Source organism: Tetrao urogallus, assembly GCF_951394365.1.
Source record: "Tetrao urogallus genome assembly, chromosome: 20".
Classification (NCBI taxonomy): domain Eukaryota; kingdom Metazoa; phylum Chordata; class Aves; order Galliformes; family Phasianidae; genus Tetrao; species Tetrao urogallus.
The window spans coordinates 7391828-7415776 of record NC_136833.1 but is presented as its reverse complement, the minus strand read 5'-3'; the positions used below and the strand labels follow the sequence as shown (position 1 = coordinate 7415776).

The window sequence follows — 23949 nt, the reverse complement described above, 5'->3', positions numbered from 1 at the left end:
ACTCACATTCCTGAATAAATAAATGATGGAAGCAGAGCGTGTCCACACACTCATTACTCTTCTTCTGTGTGGGTGACTGCTGCCCTGTCCCTACCTTTGCTGCCTTTTGTACACCCCGGCACAACCGCAGCCCCACACAGACGGGAGGTTGTGGCCCCGTGCTCGGAGCTGCCTTTGACCGCCCTCAGGTGTTTGGTTCATCGATTTACACCAAATTTGAGAAAGCAGAAGGTCTGAAGTTCGTTAAGCTCCTGATTTTGTGACAGATGAAGGCCGTCAAACGAGAGAGCTCTCGATCGGCGCTCACGGGGGGGAACGGCGGTGCCGTGCCGTGGCGGTGCGGGCTGTGAGGCGGGCAGCTCCCCGCACCTCACGCACGTTCCTAGCAGACGTTCCCGCGCCGCACGCGCAGCCAACGCCTCACGGCAACGGACAGCGCAGCGCGCGCACAGCGCCCAGCCCGCCCCCGGCCCGTCCGCGCGTGCGCAGTGCGTTGCGCAGGGCTGGCTCGCTGACGGGCGGCTCCGCCCCGTTGCCGCTACTATGGCTGCGGCCGGCCGGGTGCGGGGCGTCCGTCCGCCGCCTCATCGCGGCGGCTCCTAGCGCTTCCCGCGTCCGCATTTTGGCCGTCGCGGGGCGGGAGAGCCGGGGAGGGAAGGGACCGCTCCCTCCGGGAGAGCCGCGGCCATGGACGAGCAGAGCGTGGAGGTGAGCGGCGGTTGCGCTCCGTCAGGGCGCGGCCCAGGTGCGCTGTGCGGGGCGGCGCGTGGCTCCGCGGTGTAACGGGGCTCGGAGAATACGGAGCCGGGACCGCGGGCTGCGGTGCCGTAACGGAGCCGGGGGGCGGGCAGGAGGTGCGGAACTCGGGAAGAGAAAATGATCCAAGGGAGGAGCGGGTCCTTGAAGAAGAACGTCGCAAAATGGGCGCGAGGTGTGCGGGCGGGATGTTACGGGATGGCGGTGCTGAGCTCTGCGTGCGAAGCAGGCGGTGACAGTAGGAACCGTCTGCCCTTTTCCAGAGCATCGCCGAGGTGTTCCGATGCTTTATTTGTATGGAGAAGCTGCGCGATGCGCGGCTCTGCCCTCACTGCTCCAAGCTGTGCTGCTTCAGCTGCATTCGGGTGAGTTTGCTCCTCGCTGTCGTTAGCTTGCAAACATACGAGCTTAGGAGCTGCTCTTCAGCAGGCGGTGTGTTCTGTCTTGCCCTCCCTGTGGGGTTCTGAGCGTTCCCTGTCTCTGCACGGTGCTCTCAGCAGGCCCTGCTGTGTTCAACAGCCCTCTGCTCTTAAGGCACAGCTGTATTGTGACCCTTCCTTCAACGTTCCTTCCTCAGCCACTTGTCTTTGTGTGGAACTTTCTGGTGGAGAAACATTCAGAGGTTCCACGTGGGGTTGACCATTGGTCTGCAGGTGTCTAACTTGTGCGCCAATAGGGGGAAATAAGTTGTAGCAGGAATTCCTGGTCTTTGAAGTATCTTTTGCTTTCTTTTGTTGCGATGTATTTGTTAGCCTGGAGCTCTGGGAACCTGCACCAGGTATGTACGTGGCTGCTGCTGGAACTTTGGATGCTGCAGAATTCCTCTATTCATTTTAACTGGATTGATTTGAGGACTGCAGCTGTCCTGTTTCTAAGATACAAATTGCAGCTTCTTTTGTAACAAGTGGTTGAATAGTTTGATTTCAAATCTCTAAAAAAGGAAAAGTAGAAGACTAATGAAAAGAATTAACTCATAAATAACAATAGATTGTTCTTGCTTGTAGTTCTTTCCCTGCTGTTTCTTTAAAAACTTTCCTTTTTACTTCGTAGCGTTGGCTGACAGAACAAAGAGCTCAGTGCCCTCATTGTAGGTAAGGGATTTTGAACACCAGGAATACATTATCTGTGTGAATCGAAGGTGGGATGTATTTTCCCCTAAGGAAGGGGAGGTATTTGAGGAAACAGCCAATCATTTTTGCAGAACTTCATATTCAGCTTTGAAAGTATTTAATGTGTAATTTTAAAAGGCTTGTAAGGAGGTAAGTATTTCTGTGTTTTACAGAGGTGTTCATTGAAGCACAGCTGTAGAGATGGCTGAGTGATGGGAGAATTGAAATGCTGAGAAATGAAATATCTGCCAAGTGTTATCCAGGCACACGTGACTGTGAGGGTAGTTCTGGAGCCCCTGTGTAGCTGTGGGGTGGTTTGACCTTTCTTCCTCCAGTAAGAGCAAGCCAGCTTAAAACACCGCGTCGCTGTGTGTCTGAAACAACTACTGACTTTTTGAGTGATGTGGATTTGGTGAACTGATCTCATCTCAGTGTGCTCTGCTAGCTCCTGCAGCACGGTTCTCGCTGTAACTCTCAGCAATGCTTCTTGCAGAGCCCCACTGCAGCTCCGAGAGCTCGTCAACTGTCGCTGGGCAGAGGAGGTCACGCAGCAGCTCGATACGCTTCAACTGTGCAGCCTCACAAAGCATGAAGAAAATGAGAAAGACAAGTAAATAGAACATTCCTCACGTGAAGGGTTTGCAGTTTGCCTTATGGGAATGAGCTTTTAATTTCATCTTGTTTTTGTTAAGTCTGGACAGTTTTCTGATTTAAAGGCTGAATTGTGCCATCGCTTAATGGTCGTAATCAGTGTTGTCTCTGAAAGTTGGAGTTCATTTCTGTCATAGTAGCACATAAAGCTCCTGTATTATACTGTTTCTCACTTGGATGAATAGAGCTTAAATGAGAGGAAATGTGAGCAGAAGCATTGAAAAATGGACAGAGACTAACTGTGTGCTCAGTGCCTTCTGCAATACCTGAAACTTGGTGGAGGAGCAGGGGAGACACACTGGAGGTTTGCCTGGGCTGTGCTGGGCTTGCTGATAGGATTCTGAGCTTGATTCAGGGATGGTAACCTCTACCTGCTGAGCATAAATCTGATTTTTATTAATACACTTGTTTTTCTGTGGGATACTTCCTGACAATACTAAGGATGTTTATTTTAAAAAAGATTTTTGTTGATGTTCTTGCGAATCTACGCTAATGCTTCATGCTCTACTGGAGTTCTGGGCTTTATTGTAAGCATTCTCTGTGTTTGATACGTTGTTTTTCTGTTTTGCTTGAGGTGTGAAAATCATCACGAAAAGCTCAGTGTGTTCTGCTGGACCTGTAAGAAGTGCATCTGCCACCAGTGTGCGCTCTGGGGAGGAATGGTAAGAGCAGCCTGCTGGAATGCTGCAGGGTGCTGCAGTGAGGAGTGCCAGCATCGAGTCCAGCTGCAGTCTGAGGAAATGGAGAAGCTATGGAACTTAATTTGGCTATTGAGTTACCATGCCAGTACTATAGTTGTGCATGCTCTTATAACTCAGTGTGAATGTGGGTTTTGAAATGTGGGTTTCTTGTGTTTCTAATTAGAGAAGCAAAGTGAATATATATATATGTATGTATATATATATATATGTATGTATATATATATATATATATGTGTGTGTGTGTGTGTGTATATATTATTATTTTTTTTTTTGAAAGGAGACTAAAATAACAAGGAAGGTAACAAGCTTCAGGATGGGCAAACAGTAGGTGGTGAGGAATTTTATGGGTAAAGGAAGAAATCTTTCTCAGAGTATTTAGATAATGTTATGGAAGCATCCTGGGTAATATTCCTGAATATCTGCAAAGGTGTTTTAGCATTGCAGTTCACCACACCGTTTATTATCCTCTCAGTAGAATATTTCAGGGAGAGACTGCTGCATTGCCTTGGAATATCGGTGGTTGAATGCTGCTTTAACACGATGCTGCTTTTATTTGGGAAGGCTGTTTTAGTAGGAATGATCCTTCTGTCTCTATTTGATTTGTTAGAGCAGCCCAGTGAATAAAGCAGTTTATTTTTGGAGGACTTCTTGACAGGAAGTTTGGGTGTTATGAAAGCCAAATTCATGACTTCTTATGAAGGGAAGCGAGAGGCAGACTTCCTACTTGCTGTCTGCTTTGGAACTTTTCCAGAGCGAGTGATACATGAGGAGGCTTCCTTCCCCTCTGTCAGTAATTTAATAGGAGCAGACTGAAGTTAAAATGATATGTTCTATTCTCCTCTCCTGACTTATTTATTATCATTTTTAATAGCATGGAGGACATACTTTTAAGCCACTGGCAGAAATATATGAACAGCACGTCACGAAAGTGAACGAAGAAGTGGCAAAGCTTAGGAGGAGACTCATGGAGCTGATCAGTTTAGTGCAAGAAGTGGTAAGAAATTGACTCAAAATAACACCATGTTTTCCTGCAGTGTGCCATTGTCAGAGGATAATGGAAATAGTATTCAATTTCATATGCTCAGAGATATTTTTGGTGCCTGTGCACAGTTGATTCTGTGAAAGTAAACAGATTATCTCAGAAGTTTTCACTTCTTAGTTCCATTTACACATTCTCAATGTCTTTGCAATTGTCAGACAGAAAGGTGTGTGTTGGCTAGCAGGGAATGTATCTCTTGTGCGTGGTATGTCAAACTCAACTCAAGCAGTTCTTTGAAAGGTTATTTTTATAAGCAGTAAAACATAAAACGTGCAGTCTGCTGTGCCAAACCAGCACACAAATGCTTTGTTACGGCAGATCTTATTCCCTTTCCTCTGGGAAAATAAAATAAAAGTGTACTTGAGCTTAAATGCAGCCTGTTTTTGAACAAGTGTCAGTGGTTCCTGGGTGTGCTGCAGCTCAGGCAGCTGTTAGCTGCACGCAGTGGTGGCTTAGCTCTGCTTCAGTGCAGAACTGAGTTCACTTGGAGGTATTTGTGAAGTGTAGAGAAATCCCTTGCAAGAAGAAGGGCACAAGTTCTGTCCAACTGTTCCTGTTTCCAACAAAGTAATTCTTTTTTCCTATACTACTGAGGTTACAGAAGAAGCACTGATAGTTGTATTTTCTAAACTGGATGCTGAATAATCTTCGAATGGTGAATTTGTATTGAGAAAACGTTGCTCAAGTTTGTTGTTAACCTTTGGTTACCCACCAGAGGGCAACACTTCTGTGTTCAGTAGCAGTTGAAGGATGTGTAAAACAACATAATGAAGTACTGAGTTTGGCAACAGGAATAACCTGTAATGGAGCTCATCTAAAAACACATTCCTGTTTTCTTGTTCTAAACGTGCACGCTTGAGTTCCTTAAGACCAGGATTTTTATTTTTTTCTCAAAGAAAATGGCTGGAAGGGGCTCTAGGAGGTCTTGTTGCATATTTAACGTGTGGCAACTCTGCCTTGTGGCAGCAGGGCTGGAACGAGGTGATCTTTAGGGCCCCTTCCATCCCATTGTATGGATTTATGATCTCCGGGCTCTGGAAGATCACTGTATAATCGCTGGGGTCGTTTCGATGAGTAAAATGTGCAAAAGTGTGAGTAGTTTCTCTTTATCCATGTTTGTTTGTTTTTTTCCTGAACCCTCTTTTAGGAGAGGAACGTGGAGGCAGTGCGCAGTGCAAAGGATGAACGAGTTCGGGAGATCAGGAATGCAGTGGAGATGATGATTGCCCGGCTGGACACTCAGCTGAAGAACAAGCTCATAACACTGATGGGTGGGTGTTTGCCTGATATGTGAATGGGAGCAATGTGTTCAAAATGTGTAAATGTGCTGAGAAACTTCCTTAGCCTTGGATCGTGACTGCTTGTGCCGTGTAATGGGGTTAAGCTGGGAAACTGACAGAAAACCACCTACAGTAGGCCTTGTATTTAATATTGTAGTTACTGTGCTGCAGCCCTGAGTTTCTGGAGGTAGCTTGTTCTGTTAGTTACAAACTCCTGTATAATAAATAGCTCAGAGAACACTTAAACTTAATTGGAAGATATGTAGAGCTTTGTCTCACAGTGGCACCGTGTTTCCGTGATCTTTGGTGTTAGCCCAGAGAGACATCTTTGTTATGCTGCCTCCTCTTAATGTAATTGAAAGAACTTGAAGTTTCACTGTTGCCTGCTAAGCAGCCATTCAGAGCCACGTGTGTGGGCAGTCTGCAAATGAAGAGCAGGGCATCTGGAATCAGAGTTGTAGTTTAGTTCCTAATGCTTTTGCTTTTGGAGGCTGGTCACTTGAGTTCTTTGGTTTCAAGAGAGGCGAGATGGGTGATAGTTACTGAAGCTTACAGGAGCAATGCTTTTAGAAAGTATTTTTATTTTGACTTTGAGTTTTCCTCTGCAGGCAGCAGCTCCCTGCGTGCTTTGCTCACTCAGTCTTTCATCTGTGCTTCTGTGTGCCTTGTTTTTTCCACGTGTGCTTTCATGCTGATAAGTACACAGATAGCAGCTCATACTGGAGATGGCAGCTCTGTGAGATGTGAGATGCCAGTCTCTTTAGACAGTCTTGAAATGTTACACATCTGAACTCAGTCTTGCGAGGAACACAACTCTCACATCAGAGCAAACGAGCAAATACATTGTTGGCCCTGTATCTGTGTTGTAAGGTTTGTTTTAAGGTGTATGGCTTGAAGATCACTCTTAGAACTGTGGCAGAAAGCCTTGGTTATTTGCATGTCCAGATGAACATTTCCCATGTAACACCTCTTTTTCTAAGGATTACCAAGCGTTCTTGGGGCACTTAATGTGTGATAGTGACAAAGTAAATCCCCATGAGAAAAAAACAGACATGTGACAGAGCTTTTTTGCTCTTCCTTGTCTCAGGCTTCATGCTAATTGAAGTTCACAAACACATTTTAATGTTTGTTTTTTTTTTTCTTTTTTTCCATTTGTTGTTGTTTTTAATGAAGAAAACAAAAATCAAAGTCCGGAGAAATGGTGGACTTGCAAAGTGTCTGCTCACATTAAAGAGATTTCTGGAGGAAAGCAAATGCAGTGAAGTCAGTCCTGCTTTTTTTGTTCAAAAAAGTGCCCTGAAACAACAAACCTGCCATTTCTGGGACACAGAGAATGTTTCAATATTGTCTTAACCTCAAATGAGTTCATTGCTACAGCTCTAATTAAAAACGTAGGCTTGCTTTGAAAATGCTTTCTCAATCAACCTTGGGAATGTGTCATCTTGTTTTTAAACAGGTCTTCCTGTCTTTAAACAGGTCAAAAGACATCTCTTACCCAAGAAACTGAACTCCTGGAGTCCCTGCTTGAGGAAGTGGAGCATCAGGTGATTATGAAAACAGCTGAAGTGTAACGTTTGTATGTATAACACATGGACAGTTCTTCAGTTGACCTTCTTTCTTATTTACTTATTTTTCAAGTGTTACTTGAAGGGGTGACTATTACCTGATATAGAGCTATTTGTTTGAAATCCAAAGTGGCCACCATCTGTTTGGCAGTGATGGTGCAAGCATCCTTCTTCTTTATGTGTTCCCTGATAGTTACGGTCATGCAGTAAGAGCGAGCTGATATCCAAAAGTTCAGAGATCCTGATGATGTTCCAGCAGGTTCACCGGAAGCCTATGGCCTCATTTGTCACTACTCCTGTTCCTCCTGACTTCACAAGGTAGGTGTTGCATTTCCTCTCTGTTGCAGTTGTGAGAGGCATCTTGTAACTGCTTTGCTAGGTACAAAATAGAGGAGGATTTCCCATGTCCCGAGAAACAGATTTCAGCTGTATGGAGGAGGATGTTGTAGTGAGTCTGGGAGGTAGGATGTATGTCATGTGCATAAACCTTGTGTAAAATGAGGGCAGGTATAGCAGTGTGTGGGTTTAAAGGAACGGGTGATGAATTTCTGATGGTTAGGTTGGTTTCAGAGAGATTCCCTGATAACCACCTCTGGTGCAGGGGAGTTGTACTTCTCTGCCATGCGAGAGATCTGGTAGCGTGGTTCCGTTCATTTCTTGGCGTTGAACTTGGTGTCCCTGACTCAGTTTGTGTCCAAGTTTTTACACCAGAAATGTCCAACTGTGTGCCTTCCCTTAGCAGCCTACGCCTCACTTAGGCTTTCTGTTCCTGCAGGGCCTTTGTCATTAGTCTGTATCCCTGCTGGGGAGTCAGAACAGTGGGTTCCAGCTCACTCGATTTTTCTTTTTTTTTTTTTTCCCCTTTTACACTTAGTTTACTGGTTTGTCCTTTGTCTCTAATTAATGGGATCATTCAGTATATAATTGCAAGGCTCTCATGAGATGCCTCTGCAGGTCACCTTAATATTTAGACAAAATCACTTCCTAACACTTCTTCATAAAGAGAGTGCTGTTAGTGCTGGGCTCTGGGGAAGTTGCAGAGTTTGAGAAAGCTGGCTGCCAGTCATCCCCATAAAACTGCAAGCCTGAGAAATCTGAGGAATTGATTTGAATCCCTCAAATCAATCTAGGCTGCTTTTAAATGCAATCTCAAGTTGCAATAGTTGTATTGTCCTGAAGTGTCTTCTGAAAAAAATTTAAAGATCTCTCTAAGGTAAACTTAAGCTGAATACTCATCATCCAATGATGTATCTTGTGCTCTTGAAGTAGAAGCATTTCAGTTTTACACTTAACAGCAACAGCTTCATGCTCCTGGTGCTACCAGTGAATTTGATATGAAATTCAATCTATTAAGAGGTTGTTATTGAATGTATTCTAATGTATTTTTTTCCTTCCAGTGAATTGGTTCCAGCCTATGACTCAACTACTTTTGTATTGGAAAACTTTAGGTAAGAATGGATCTTGTGATATTTCTTGGACTCTCAGGAGCCGTTTTCTGTTTCTTCTGTTCATGTGTGATTATTTTTTTTTTTAAACACTGAGTCGCCTTTGTTGAAAGCTGCTGGATGTGACAGACTTGGTCAAAATCTGATTTTGAACAGCAGTTAATCCTAGCTAAATTGGAAATTGATAAGGATTTTTAATTATTAAGACGAGGTACTTATTGCTCCTTATACAAAGGATTGGGTAACTTTGTAAGGAGTACATATATTCTTAAGGACTTAACATTGTGTGTGGCCTCGTGCTGCTACACATCTGTGCAGCAGGAAGGGTGGTCCTACAGAGTGCAAGTGTATGTGCAGTGTCTGGAGGGTTTTGCTTTGTGCCAATAGCAAATGTTTTCTCTCCTCTCTCAATAGTACACTGCGTCAGCGAGCAGATCCTGTTTACAGCCCACCTCTTCAGGTGTCAGGACTTTGTTGGAGGTTAAAAGTTTACCCAGTGAGTTACGTTTTCAACTGAAATTGTCATTGCATCCAAACTCCCTGAGTGACCTGCGTGTGCTTCTGCTGTGAGGAGACATCAGTTAGTTTCTCTTGGTGGCAGACATGGGCAGAGGGATGGGGAGGGGAGGAACGTAGGGCTGCAGAATTAATCCTGAGCAGGCGGGGCGTTCCTCTGCCTCCAGATATCCTTTACTGAAGGCTCTCAGGGAAGTTAATCTGGTTAACATGTATGCACAGTGCTGTATTCGAGCAGCACACAGGTGGGCTGCTGTGCAAGCCTTCAGGGTGACGGGCATTCAGGATTGGCTGTGTAAGGTGTGCTGCTAGAAGGCTTTAAAGCTGATTTTCAAACGGTAAGTTGAATCGCTTCTTCAATCCAGAGGGTTAAAGTTGAGCCATTCCTTGTTCTTGATTGCAATGAGGGTAGAAAGTTCTGTCAAAATGTTTTTTTCTGGTGATTCAGACATGGTTTCTCTGTTAACTGACATAACGTTTTCACTGTTTGTTCTTCTGAAGAAGTAAAAATGACTCTTCCTTCAAAAATGAAGTGGCTTTGAAGTGCAGCTTTACATAAAGTACTTCAGAACTAATATTTGACCTGAGCTGTTTTCATCTTGAGAATTCAAGTGGAAACTGGACAGATACAAACTGATGTGTAAACTTGCAGCTGTTTTTACTTCTTTTTCATTCATATGTTAATTGTGCTCCAGTACACTGACAGCTGTTTGTCCATTCAGTCTGCCACTCAAGTGAACTCCTAATTTTTAATAGAATAACTAAAGCTCTGCTTTGAGTTTTGAGTGATACAAATAAAGTGTTTATGCATTTCCAGATGAGAACTCTACACTGATTCAAATTACAGGAAGAGTTCTAGGTCACAGGAGACTTAAAAAAAAAAAAATAAAATAAAAATCAAAGCTGTAGTGTATGAAATGGACTACTGCTGAAAATCTGATGGAAACTGCTTCCTGAAACTACTTCCCAAACCTTCAAGAGTGCATAGAGGTGGGTTTTATCTGGTTTTGGCTTTATTTGTAATCAGTTAATTTCTATATTTTATGTTTTCTCAAGGATGGAAATGGAGTCGTACGGGGCTACTACCTGTCTGTGTTCTTGGAGCTGTCAGCTGGCTTGCCAGAGACATCCAAGTAAGCAAACCTTCTTTGAGAACAGCAGTAACTTTTGATGTTGTGTTTTCTTGGTGGTTTTTATTTTTCTATTGCTGAAGCATCTGAAGGGTTTGGAAAAGAGCAGCCTGGAGTCCTGCAGTGTTGCAGGGGACTGGTGAAGTCGGTGCTGAAAAGGCTGGTGAGATTCCTGTTGGCTGTTGAGCCTGAAAATATTTTCAGGCCGTTACTCAGTGGCTTGTTCAAGGAAGGAAGCAAACTGGCTGAACACCTGATGAGAGACTCTGTCTCGTAGCGTTCCGTTGTAGGCTTGGTTTACCAGATGACTCCCTGTTACTGCCTTCTTTCCCCAGTTCTCTTGTCTTCAGTAACATCTTACAACTGAGTCACCTCTCCAGGTGGACGTAGCTTCTCAGGGAGGGCAGCTTGCTTTGGCCCGGTGCATTCAGCAGTTCTGATCTCTTTGTTTTGATCTTTGCCTTGTGATCTTCCTACATGTAGGTATGAGTACCGCGTGGAAATGGTTCACCAGTCCACCAACGATCCCACTAAAAACATAATTAGAGAGTTTGCCTCTGATTTTGAAGTTGGAGAATGCTGGGGTTACAACAGATTCTTTCGTCTGGACTTGTTAGCTAACGAAGGCTATTTGAACAGACAAAATGACACTGTGATCCTAAGGTAAGGTAGACATGGTGGGGGGGGTTTGTGATATTATTTCATGAAGTATATGTACTACTGAGGTAAAAAACAATTAGTTAAACTTAAAGTAATTGTGACATGATTTTCATAAATGGATTTTACTGTCATAAGTGTAAAAGGGGCAAGCTTGCTAAAGTGAGTTGAGAAGAGTTGGTATTTATTTGAGAAGGAGCTATGCTTGACACTGCTACTCCCTGAGTAGAGATCTGTAGGTAACTCAAGTGAGAAAGAGGATGTATTCTCTCTCTCTGGGTAGTGAGCATGAGAGAGCTTTGGGAAGGAAGGAAAGAAGTCTGTAATGTAAGAGGTAATGCTGCAATAACAGGACAAATGTAGGAACTTTGTTCATCTACTTCAGACATCACTACACAGACCTTCTCTTGCTCCTATTAAATGCTTTGTAGTGTGTTGATTTTGCTGATGTTGGTTTGGGACAATGATATAATGTCTGTCCTATAATTGCTTCTGCTATTCATTGCATTCAGGATAGTGAGTACAGAAGTACTGTTCATGGAATCACAGAATAGCTTGGGCTGGAAGTCACCTTAGAGATCATGTAGTTCCAACCCTGCTGCTGTGGGCAGGGATGCCCTTGCGTGATGCCTGTTACGATGGCATTTCTGGTCATCCAGTGTTCTTAGGCAGGGCTTTTCTGACTTTGTCAGAAAATTCAGACTTCTCAACTGCTGTTTTGAAGGTTTCAGGTGCGCTCGCCAACCTTCTTCCAGAAGTGTCGAGATCAACACTGGTATATTGCTCAGTTGGAAGCTGCTCAGACAAGTTATATCCAACAAATAAATAATCTCAAAGAAGTAAGTTTGATGTACATTGATATAAAATCACTTTTTGTTGCCTCGTAATTAACTGTTTTAAGTTATGGAGCTCATATTTGGCATTTTTGTTTATCTGGGTAGCCACATGTACTGTGCTTTGATGGCATTTAATATATGTGCAAGTCAACAAGAAGGGTTTGATGCAATGATGCTGCTCCATTGTTATCTTCTGTGTGTGTTTCTGTGTGTCTCTCTAATTAAGAGGCTCGCAATTGAGCTTTCCCGGACTCAGAAGTCACGAGGCATTTCACCCCCAGACACTCACCTCAGTCCCCAGAATGATGATGGACAAGAAACAAGATCAAAAAAGTCTGGACCAAGCACTGAAGTACTGCTTGAGAACGTTGCTGCTCCAGGGTTAATGCGAGATAACAAGGAAGAGGATGAAGAGAAGATACAGCATGAAGACTTCAGTGTAGGAACTGTCTTTATTTTGCCTTCTCTTGTGTGGCTTTTTATAATAGGTTAGCAGTAGAAACACTTGTGAAGTTTTGAATTGTAAATGAGACTTAATCTCTTTGTGGAAATAGGAGACAATGGGTTTGACAGCAGGAGGTGTCTTAGGGATGTTCTGGAGCAGAGCTACATGATCCTGCTGTAAGGAGGTTTCCCAGTTGCAGCTGAGCAATGTAACTTTCTTTGTCACCAGCTCTTACTGTGCTTTCAGACCCATCACTTCTATCTGGCAGGGTGGCACCGCTGCAGGAGAAGGATTCTGTTTGTAGCTCTTGACAAAAGCAGTGCAGTCTGAGTGAAATGTTCTTGTTCTTTAGCACGAGCTCTCTGATGGTGATTTGGATCTTGCTGGAGAAGATGAAGTGAACCACCTTGATGGCAGCAGCTCCTCAGCTAGTTCTACGGCAACCAGCAACACTGAAGAGAATGATATTGATGAAGAAACTATGTAAGTAACTTAAAATCCCAGATAATCACCTTGTGTTTCCCAAGCAGTAAAAATTGATTTGTTGCACAGAGTTACAGTATATTTGGGAGTCAGTGCAACATAAGGGATGTTTCCTGTGCTGGAAGCAACTTAAGCTGATGTTAAAGAATTTTCAGGCACTGGTTCTTTACTTACTGGTCTCTTCCTTTGCTTTTATAGTGCTTCTGTTTTTGATAGCCTGTAAAGATTCTTTGACAAAACAGGAAGGAATTTGTTTCTGTGCTGATCAGCACCACAATGAAATAGAGCTTGGTATTAGAAAGGGATGCAGTAGGAGTGGTGATAAGGTAGTTTCTGAAAAGCAGAGAACTTCATTTTCTTAGCTGATGCACTGATGCCAAATCTAGAGCGTCCATTAAAACGTGAGAATGTGTTGTAACAAGTAACAAGCACAGGTAGAGAGGTTTACAGGATGAGATTTTACTGCCTGGATCTGTGTGATACTTTTAGACTCCTGGTTATTAGTCAGCCGTTTAATTAACGCACTAATTTGTGTAGTTTGGAGTGCAGAAGGAACTGTTCATGGTGCTTTGTGTTTTTCTCAGTGGTGCGTGCCATAATGTTTAATGGGAGCAGCCAGAATCTAATAACTGTATTTTGTATGTAATATGTAATTCTGCCATTTCCACCCCAATCTTCTCTTCAGGTCTGGAGAAAACGATGTGGAATACAGCAATAATATGGAGTTGGAAGAAGGAGATCTCATGGAAGATGCAGCAGCTGCTGCTGCTCCTGGGGCATCAGGTATGAAAAATAGCCTTCAGAATTCCTGTAGATGCAAAGCACTGCTGGACTTCTTCCCCTGTTCTTTTTGGAAGCAACGTCAAGCTGTGTGTTCTGCAGGCATTTCTATTTTTGGAAGTGCTGCATCATGTAGTTTGTACTGATTATTGCAGCATAGCAGAAACATCTCGTTGGTTTGGTTTAGAAAAAAAAAGCATAAAAACGGTGGGGGGAAATCTGGAGATGTTTAAAATGATGTGGAAGTTAGGAGGGAGATTTCTCTGCCTCTTAGAAAATCCTTCCATTTCAATAAAATGAATTTGGAAGACTTTTTTTCACTCGTATCTGTGTGGCCTCCAAGCACATGATACATTCACTCTAGATTTTTATGCACTATAAAACCTGAACTGTGTGGAAGGGAGTGAATAATCTTAAAAGTCAAGAAGAAAGATATTTAAATTGTTAAAATAGAAAGGTGTTCTAAGATCTCATGCCTTCTGGAGATCATTATAACCCAAACTGTGAGCTGTAGGCTAAGACTCTGAAATGTTGAATGTATGCATATTTCTGTATGGTAGAGATAACCATAGAGATGACCTGATCAGAACTGACACCAGAAATGCTGCAGAGGAAGTCTAATGGGGCAGGTGAAAAAGGTAGAAGGTTTATGTGCGTGCCTTGAGAATAAATGCTGTTTGTATTGATCTGTTAATTGATTGATTCAATCTATTTATTAAGAGATTTACATGGAAGATATGAGCCAAACACTTCTTTTCCTCCCTTCCTCTCCTGTGGTGGTGCTTAGCTTAAAGATTGTTGAAGTATATCTGACTGCTTTCAGAATGCTTAAGGGGATGAAATAATACTGATACCTTGTTACGTTTCTTGGAGTGCTTCTGTGCCTGATCTGCTTGAACTCTCCAGCTCTTGTCACTTACATGCATGCTGTGTCTCCATAACTCTTCCTCAGGTACCAGCCATGGCTACACCAGTGCAAGTGGAAGACCTTCGAGGCGAGGAGGCAGTGCCCTGGGCTCAGCAGCTAGCAGCAGTTTACTGGATATTGATCCCTTGATTTTAATCCACCTGTTGGATCTAAAAGACAGAAATGGTATGGAGAACCTCTGGGGCCTCCAGCCACGTCCACCTGCCTCTCTTCTACAGAGCAGAGGTAACTGCACATCACATTTCCATTTCATTGCAAACTGGAGCTGTCTCTTGAGAATGCAATTCCAGAGATAGAAGTAGATTTGTGGAGAGGGAAAAAGAGAATGAGGGGCCATCATTTTCACTGATAGCTAGACTTCTTCATGTCCTCTTCTGTGCTCATCAGAATGCTGCATCTCAACATGTTCTTTGTCTTGATGGGTGACCTCAGCATGAGAACGCTGTATGACTCAACTGAAAACAGAAGTGTTTATCAGGGAGCATCTTCTTGTCTCGTCTAGGGGGATGTGACTGACCTGGCTGGCTGTTTTGTGTGGTAACATTGTAGTGATGCATTTGGTGCAGTTCATTTCAAAGTTGCTGTGGGGGATGCATGAAAGGCCCTTTTCTAGAAGGGGTTAGCAGTGGAAGACAAAACAACTCAAAACAGCTATCTGCTGAGGAAAAAACAGTTACACCTCGTGCTTCGCACAGTTTGTACACTTAGTGGTTGAGATTACTGGGAGCACAGTGTATGTCAGCAAGGAGATAAATCCTGGAATTTACTTCTATATGAAAAAGGCACTGAAAACTGGAAAACTGTGTTAAAAAGCAAGCAGAGGGCAAAAAGGAGATGGGCTTAGGCAGGAAAGTGATGAAATCCAACGGCTTAAACTGAGATGCTCCTGCATTTTGAGCTGTACTACTTAGGCAAGATTAGGCTCATCTTTTGTATTTAATGGGTTTTTGGTGATCTTAAGCTACAAGCCATGCAGCTGGAGTTACCTGCTGCTGATGTACGTGTGTGGTTTGACTGTTCCCAGATCTTATTTGAGTCATGCAAATAAGAGAAAGCTGTGGTTATATTTGGAGTTTGCTGAGCTTCACTTTCTAAGTTGAAGGTGTTGAAAAGCTCTGAACAGCTGAATTTGCAATAAAACGGTTATAGGACTTGTAGCACTTCAAACAGACATCAAAGGTGATCAATTTCTATCTAAGCAGCATGCAGATTTTCTCAGGTCTTGGTTCTTTGGCACAATTTTGTGGTGTTATGTACTTAAGGGGATTTTTCCCCTAGTTTCAGATTTCTTTGAGTTTTACATGTTAATGTGAAATGGTGGTGGTATGAGAATCTTATATGGCTTTTAACACATTTTATAGAAAACATTTAACAAATTTGATGTTTTAATTAGAAACCAGGCTCATGAACTCAAGCTTATCTGGCAGCATAGGGTACTCAGCTGTCATCAGAATTTATGCCACAGTATCAGAGGTCCTGCTCTTTGTGAAGAGCAAGGTCTATGCCCTTCCTCAGACAGAGGACAGAAATGTGCTGTTCCTTGGTTGTGCCATTCTAGTATCCTAAATTACAGGGCTGTAGGTGTACAAAAGAAAGCATCTCATCTCTTGTATCTACAGTAGGGCAAAAGGTAGAACTCTTAGGGCTATTAAAAATGCCCATTTTTGTCTGAGAACAGTTTACTTACCTGTTGAGTTCAACTCTTCCCTTTGGTGAAGCGTCGTCGTACTCTCTCAAAGATCGAGACCTGCGGAGGCACCAGGCCATGTGGCGTGTGCCGCCGGACTTGAAGATGCTGAAGAGGCTTAAAACTCAGATGGCTGAAGTACGAAGCAAAATGTCTGACGTAAAAAACCAGCTATCAGAAGTAAGGAGCAGCAATGCTGGCTCGTGCGATGGGCAGCCCAACTTCTTCTCCATTGAGCAAGGAGCTTTAGCTGCCTGTGGAACAGACAGCTGCAGCAAGCTGCAAGAAATAGGCATGGAACTACTGACCAAGTCTTCAGTGACCAGCTGTTACATCAGGAACTGTAAGTACTCAGAGGAGGGAGTGGGACATAGATGCTCTGTAAAATAGGAACAGTCTTGTGGCTTGCATTGAAACGTGGTCACAGCAAAGCTTGGCATTTTGCTGTTGCAGTTACCACTCCTCATTCCTACACTTAGAGAAGTTCCTGCAGCACTGCCACAAGCTCAGGGAACGGTGAATTTGAGAAGCCACAAACAGCGTGAGAGGTGCTTCTAGTTATCCTTATCCTTTCTATCTTCCAGCCTGGGAGCTGGAAGCTCCCAGCTTACTTAAGCTTTCCTCCATCCCATTTGACAGGAAGGATGGAGGAGTTTTGTGCACTATAGGGAGCTGAGCTCCACGTTGGTCTCATTGGTCACTAACCTCCCTTAAAATGAGCACAAACAGAATGCTGTAAGCAGTTTGGTTGAATACTTGTTGCATCTGAAATTGTGTTTGCAGCTGTAAGTAAGAAGAGTAATTCACCCAAACCTGTTCGCTCCGGAGCAGCAGGGAGTCTGTCTCTACGAAGAGCTATGGACTGTGGGGATAGTAATCTTCGGTTAAAGGGAGATGGGCAGACTTGTGAAGGTAAGCAAGCTCATCTGTGCTGTGTTGTATCTGTTGTACAGGAGTGTTTTGTTGGTTTTTTTTTTTTTTTTTTTGAGAAGTCCTGTATGTGGCAACTGAAGTTTGCCTGAAACTTGGCTGGGTCTGTTTGCAAACATAACTAATACTGCTGTGCCAGCACAGACCTGTGGTAGTGGGAAGCACAGGAAGATGGTGCACACTGTGTGACCAGCCACTGTGCCTGATTCAGCCTCATTCACCACTTGAGTGGCTGCTTTGCTCCTGCCGAGCAACCTTGCATCTGTAGCTTGGAAAAGTAGTGAAGAGAGTTCTCTGATACTAGAAGTTGAACTTTAACTGCATGAGCTGGGGAAATAGAGACCGTGTGTGTGGTCAGAGAAAGTGCACAGGTGGTACCTGCATCCTGTGTGATGCTTAAAATGTGAGGTTGTAGGGGGGGTGTGCTTGTGCACGTTGAACTGAACCAGTGATGTAAACTGACTGGATTGACTCTTCTGAAAGTGGGTGGGCTTTGAGCTTTTCTCCCTCTTTTCCCAGGTGGAGTAGGCAGTTCAAAGTCAAGCAGTCGGCATCACTGCCCCAGGCCCCTGGTTAGCAGTAATGCTTCTGAGGCACTGCCTAAGCCAGAGGAAAGGCCTTGTGAAGGGTCAGATTCTGATGTGGGAGTTTCTGGCTTAAATGGTTTGGCTGCTGTGGAGAAGACCAGAAAATCTGGTGCTGTAGGGTAAGGATTTTTGTGTGTTCTCCCCTTCGTCTTGTCCTTTCTTCTCTCCTTTCCCTTGATCTTTGAAGAAAAAAATGCCAATCTGCTGAAATGAGTGCTTGTAACAGAGAAGAGGAATTGCTTCAAAGTTTAATTGGTTGCTGTTCTTCCGTATGGATATCAATTTTTGGCTCTGTAACCAGAGTACAGGTTGTACTTTTCTTTTTTTTTCTTTAATTCTGATCAGCAGTTGGTGTGGTCTGCTACTTTGATTAGAAAGGTGGGCACAGTCTCCTGTTCCACGATTCCTTGCCATAATATCATCTCACTGAAGGTTTCTTCAGAGAAAATTCTTCGCTGTGACTTTTCAGCAGTTTCATAATAACTGTTGTGTAACTAAGCTGAGTGCAATGGAGTACTTAATTTTTTTTCTAAATAACAAAAAAATCACTTTTTTAATATATATTCACCATAAACTTTGAAGGATTTTTTTTAGATTTTAAGTACTTTTAAATTAGTCAAAGCTGGAAGTGGATGTGGCTTAATGAATTAAACAAGATGTGGCACTGAAAGGAGTTGGTGTTTTTTTTTTTCCAGAGCTGTATGAAAGCCAGATTTCTAACGTGGATTTCTGTATCTCTCCTAAATTTTCAGATCAAATTCCAAAGGATATCGCACTGAGGGGACGCAGTCGGGTGGTTTGGAAGGCAGCTCTGAAACTGGAGAGCTGCAGGCTGTGCTTCCTGAGGGAGCTTCAGCAGGACCAGAGGAAGGTAACTTGGATGTTGCAAAGGAAGAAAGCGGTGTTACAGTGCTTCCAGTCTGTGGTCATTTGTTTCTGTAATGGAAGTAGCTTGAAGGGGAAAGAATGAGAAAACAACAGCTGTTTCTGTGGCTGCTGAACTTTGCTGTAACGTGTAGCAGCTGCAATATAAAGCTAAACGAGGGGGGGGAGCACCTGTGTGCCACTGCTGTCCATGAGCAGTGATATTATGGTACAGCATGAATGCAGAGACCTAGCAGGTAATGTGACACGGTGCCTTCTGTTTCTCTGGACTTGCTTTTTTTACCTCTTGCTGAGCTGGTTGTTATCGTGACCTTGAAAATAACTTCTTATCTAGTTAAACCAGCAATCAGTGACCTTGGCTTTTAAGTCTTCTGCTTTCAGGGATGCACCACAGTGGTAACTACCTCCACACTTGCACTGGAACCCTCCTTCAGCAGTCCATTTGTGCTGGGTGTTGTGGTACATAAGCCAGTTTCCTTAGAGACTTGGAGGAAACTTTCCCCCCCTCCCTTCCTGCATCCTTTCCATGCTGGAAAAAAGTATTATTGGCATTCTTTTTGAAAGTCCACGTAGAAGAGTTTTTTCTTATCTTGCTAAAACTCTCCTGCCTTCCACCCCTGCACTAATTTGAATTTCAATGACTGAATTGTAGCACAAAGCCTATATTAAGGTGCCAGCATCCATCTCTATCTGCAGTGTGCAATATTGTGTGGGAGTTGGCATTTACAGAAGGTCTCTCAGTGACAAAACTGAATTTCTGCTCTTAGTCACTGCAGCGTGATCATGATGTGCTCCTGCAGTTCTCCTGTTATAGCAGAGAGTCTAAACAGGAAAATGTTTTAAAAACTAAAATACTTCGTTGTTAAAAACACCAGGAAACAAATATTACTTTTTTTTTCCTTTCAGAGGAAAAAGTGCAGTAAAGTTGGCATCTCACTTCACTGCTTGCTTTCTCTTTGCAAGAAGTGTCAACTCTGGAGAAGTAGAAGAGCAGAATGTACTCCTTTGGTCACCCCTAAAATTGTTTGAAAGGGAGGTGGAGGTCTTTGGCTGGTTCCATTGTGCTCCCATGTTCTGGCAAAATAAAACAAACCACCTTGACTTTGAGAGCTGTGGTTCCCTTGTGTAGGAAGGGCACGTAACAGAGTATTGCTGCTTGAGCAGCAGGTTGGTAGAGCTGAGTAGATGGTCGAAAAAGCCACCTTCATATTCTGTCCTACTTGTAGGCAGAGCAGCTGGCGGGGAATGCAGCTCAGACAGGAAGGAACCTGAGTCTGCTCTCAGCTGGTGGCATGTTGGAACTGCTCCTCTTAAGTTACACTGCACAGCAAAACTAGGCTGGTTCCAAAGTGTTCCCTGCTGTTCTGTCGATTTCATTAGTGCTCTAGTAAACACAGTCAGTTTGGAACCTGCTTTTTCTTGGTCTCTGATAACTCTTGCATGTGAGAAAATCAAATGCTTTAGCTATGAGATCTTACCACTGTTGTTTTTGCTTTTGTTTGATTTGTTTCGTTTCTTTGGCAGGTGGGTCATGTCAGAAGCACGTCCTTCATCTCCTGCCAGGCATGAGCAGTGACAGTGACATTGAATGTGACACAGAAAACGAGGAGCAGGAGGATGCCACCTCCACGTCGGAGGGGTTTAACCATGCCTTCTCTGTGCAGTCCTCAAGTGAAGGTAAATGGGTTGTGTGAGAAACCTTCCCAGGTGCTCCTGCGGGTGCCTCTGTGTGCCTGTTAATGCAGGCTGCTCCTGCAGCAGAGATTACTGGTGATGCCTTAGAGGTATTAAGCACAAGTAAGAGCCAATAAGATTTAGAACTCCTCTCTTGGGATCCTAATTAAAAACAGATCAAAACAGGAGACGGGAGCTCTTTGTAGCCTTGAGAAGTCAGCTTAGGTGAGTCTCCCAGGGGAAGTGTTGGAAAACCCATAGCTCTAGTCCTTCTGAATTGGAACTCCCTGTGTACCAGCACTGATACTAAGTAGGCTGCAACTTCAGGGACGTAACCACTGTCTTAGGCATGAATTTGCATCTTAATTGGCAGGAGTGTGCTTTGAGAACCTGAGATGAGTTTTTGAAACAGGACTGATGTCTCTCTGAAAAGCTTTAACCTTCTGATGAAATTGCAAGCTGTAAGGTGACATCTGATGCTGGATGAAGCTGCGTTTTGGCTTGAGTAAGCATCTCGCACAGCATTAGCAGGTGACCTAACGGCTCATTTAAGTAATTGGTTTACTGCTTTGTTGTATGTCTGCAGCAGGCACTAAAACTTGACAACTCATCAGAATAATCAAAGCATTACTCATATCTGGGTTTGACTGAAGTGACCTTTAAATTAAAGCCCCATGGCAGTCCTAATGTGGTGCCAAAGGCATCGGGTGCAGCTGTGTTGGTGATTAAGTACAGTACAGCAGTGCTTGCAGCTGAGGGAAAGTGAACTCGCTCTGTTCCAATTGCTCACCTGATGAAGGTAACAAATGTTGGTTGGTTTGTTTTCAGCTTCAGAGCGGTGCTCAGTGTTCCCAGGAGGTGATCAAATGGGTTCTGATGACCGCAGCTTCGTTAATGGAGAAGACACCACCAGGTATTTCTAACTGTTTGCCTTCACTGGCTTCTGGCGTGGCTGTAGCCCTGGGATGCACCTTTCCCTGCTGCTCCTGGAGCTGCAGAGAATAAAGGAAACGTTCCTCTTTTGTTTCCAGTAGACAGATGGGTGTTTGCACAGCCTGCCACAGGGGGATGACAGTGTGGCTGACCTGCCTCCTTCTGGCTGTTCAGCATCTGCGTTTTTAAGGCAGTCCTCAGAAATGAGGTGGTGCTGAGGAGGGAGCAGCTGAGTTGAGCATGCTTATGTAACTGCCAGGACGGAGCTCCTGTTGGGTTTTGGAATGTAGTGTAGGATTTTTGGATTGTCAGGCTGTGTCTGTTGAAGCCTTGGTGCCCTGGAATGAGGGCGTCACTGAAAGCTGGCTTTCTCTGCACCAGATAGAGGACGGCGCTGGGGCCTGAAGACTCGCTGGGTCACGTCCTGGGAAGACATACATTTATTCACTGGAGCTTAGTCCAAGGCTGTTGTTCATGGCTGTGTGTGCACTGCATTCTGTCGTACCATTGTGTGGTTCATCTGCAGTCATCTTAAGTCTGTTACTGGGGCAAAATGGCCTTTGAAGGCCTCATTGTAAAGGCTGCATTCCTGCTGGCTCTGCCAGCTCCAGCTGCTCTGTAAAGATGTCCAGAAGGTGCTGGAGCCCTGTTCCAGGATGTGTTCTGTTGTCACTGGAATAATAGCTGATGTCTGAACGTCCTTGCTGTAAAGGCTATGAATGGATGGTGTGAGACTGCTGCCTCCCTGCGCTGCAGTGGATGGAGGTGGGCTGAAGTAGTGGGCACAGAAGTTGTTTTCCTCAGTCTGTGATGTGGACCAACCTGAACTCATTGCCAAACTTTCTGCCGCTGTGCATTGCATTTTGAGCTGCTAAACTACTTGTGAAGCTATGATGAAAGCCGAGTAACTGGTTAGTGGACAAGCATGAATAACTGTGTCTGATAGTTGTCCTCGTCTCATCTGACTACTGGTGTTTGTTTTTGTATGAATGTCCCACAGTGCAAGTGCTGTACAACTCGTAGTTTAAAACTGTTTGCACTTTGTTAATAAAATGAATGTTAAAATCTGATGCGAAGTTTGAGGTGTTTGTGTGTAAACATGGAATGTAACAGAGACCATCTGTTGGGAGCAGCAGCGCCCTGTTACCCCCTGCTAACTGACTGGTTCTTCAGCAGTGAATGGTGGTGATGCCTGGCTGAGTGCAGAACTTTCTTCTGTGGTGCTGCTGACTTCTTTTTTTTTTTTTTTTCTTGAATTATTTGGTGAATGTCCATAGAGAATTCTGAAGCTGTGCATTCAAGTAGAACCTCCTTGCTTCCTTAAGAAGCCCCATGCTTGCTCTTACTGCAGTGAGTCTTTCTGCTGCTTAGCTGAAGGAAGGAGCTGCAGCCTTGCTGTGGGTTATGCACCCCTTGTTCCTGCTGCTGAGTTCTGGGCCTGCGTTGAGCTGCATGCCATGAGCACAGAGTGGCATGCTGATTATCACATACAGCTCAATTAGCTGTGATTGCTGAGCTCTGCCTCTTCAGCACTCGCGGATGCTTTACTCTTACTGAGGGCCCAAGCTGAAGGAAATTATCTGAATTGGCCACGTGATCTGTTCTGGAGTTGGTGCCCAGCATCTGCAGGGACAGGAGGAAGCAGTGCTCTGGTGCCTTGCTGACCTCACGAAGAACTTGCGTGCTGCTGGGTTTTATCCCAGAGGCAGGGAAACGGGTTCCAAAGCCTTAGTGAAGCAACTGATTCTGGAGCTGGTCCTGAAAGTGCCTGTGCTGTAACAGCACATGGCCTGTAGAACAGACCCCCGAGAGCTGTAATGGGCAGCTTTTCTCCCAGTAGCCACACCTGGTAGCCCAGCAATGAGTTATGTTTTCTTCTGTATGTAGAATTTCTTCTCTATATAGCACAAAGAAAATCTTTCACCAAAATGAGGACAGCAACCACCATCTGGATGAAGTCTTTATTAGCTTTTAAAGAAACAGACGAGCTGGAGCGTGGTTTAAATTACTGTTTTATTAAGATACTGGTAAAACTTCAACAGTTTTTGTATAAACAGCTTCATAAATAAAATATGGATGACTAATACATGGTTATAACTATAAAGTCATATGTGAACTGTAGAACAGAATCGCAGAGGGAAAGTCCCAACATTGCTAAATGATGAGCTTTAACTTATTCACGGCACAAAGAACATGTTAGTTTCACAAACAGGTACTACAGGTGGGTGGACAGGAGCACCCAGTGCTGCAGCTGCCCCACGCCTGGCCATCTACAAGTGGAGGTGCTCAGGGTGGGCTCAGCCAGCTTCCCCTGTTCCCATTTCAGGATCTCAGCTGGAGTGAAGGAGAGGGAGAGAACAAAACAAAAACCAAAAGAACCACTGACAAGATGCAGTTGCGACGTACAATAGTTGTACTAGACCCTAAGAGGTGGGATTCATATTTTTCTTTAGCTTTAATGCTGGCGAGTATTACAGTGCGACTGCCTGATCATCAGGGACTGGAAAAGAGTATGTACAGTTGGAGGTTGTGTTGGTGCTTCATTCTTACTTATTGCACAGTACGAGGGTAGAACGTTTTTGTTCCTGTTGTAAAGAAGGTATGGATTAAAGAAAGATTGCCCTAAATTACAGGCATGAACAAAGCTGGGGTATCCCCTTTAATGGCTTTGTTTATGGGACTAGTGCTGAGTGAATAAATTGTGCTAAAACAGCCCCTAATTTAGACCAATCTTTCTTATATTTTTTCCTGCAGACCAGTGCCAGGGTAGGGAAGATTTAGTGAAGAGAGAGTGGAGCTGAACTACAGCAGTCATATCTCTAAGCACGGAACTCGTTATGCCTCATCTGATCTGCCCATAGGACAGTGCATTTCTCACTGACACACAGTGTTCCAAAAACAGCGTGGAGTTTCTATGACAATGTGCCACCAT

General features: G+C 44.0%; 1 protein-coding gene across 1 annotated transcript; it reads left to right on the top strand.

The window, feature by feature from the left end:
* Window positions 1–678: 678 nt before the first annotated feature.
* TRIM37 (tripartite motif containing 37) lies at window positions 679–23428 on the top strand (the record flags this gene model as incomplete). The annotated part of the gene is made up of 25 exons (XM_079545127.1): window positions 679–708; window positions 1020–1121; window positions 1807–1847; window positions 2359–2475; window positions 3091–3178; window positions 4089–4211; window positions 5404–5527; window positions 7013–7080; window positions 7295–7419; window positions 8499–8549; window positions 8961–9042; window positions 10119–10195; window positions 10676–10855; window positions 11574–11688; window positions 11912–12124; window positions 12483–12613; window positions 13299–13396; window positions 14346–14546; window positions 16040–16351; window positions 16792–16920; window positions 17458–17644; window positions 18278–18396; window positions 19935–20087; window positions 20913–20997; window positions 23344–23428. Exons 1-25 carry the CDS (start codon window positions 688–690, stop codon window positions 23426–23428), a joined length of 3027 nt encoding a protein of 1008 aa, XP_079401253.1. The 5' UTR covers window positions 679–687.
* Between the last annotated feature and the right edge of the window lie 521 nt (window positions 23429–23949).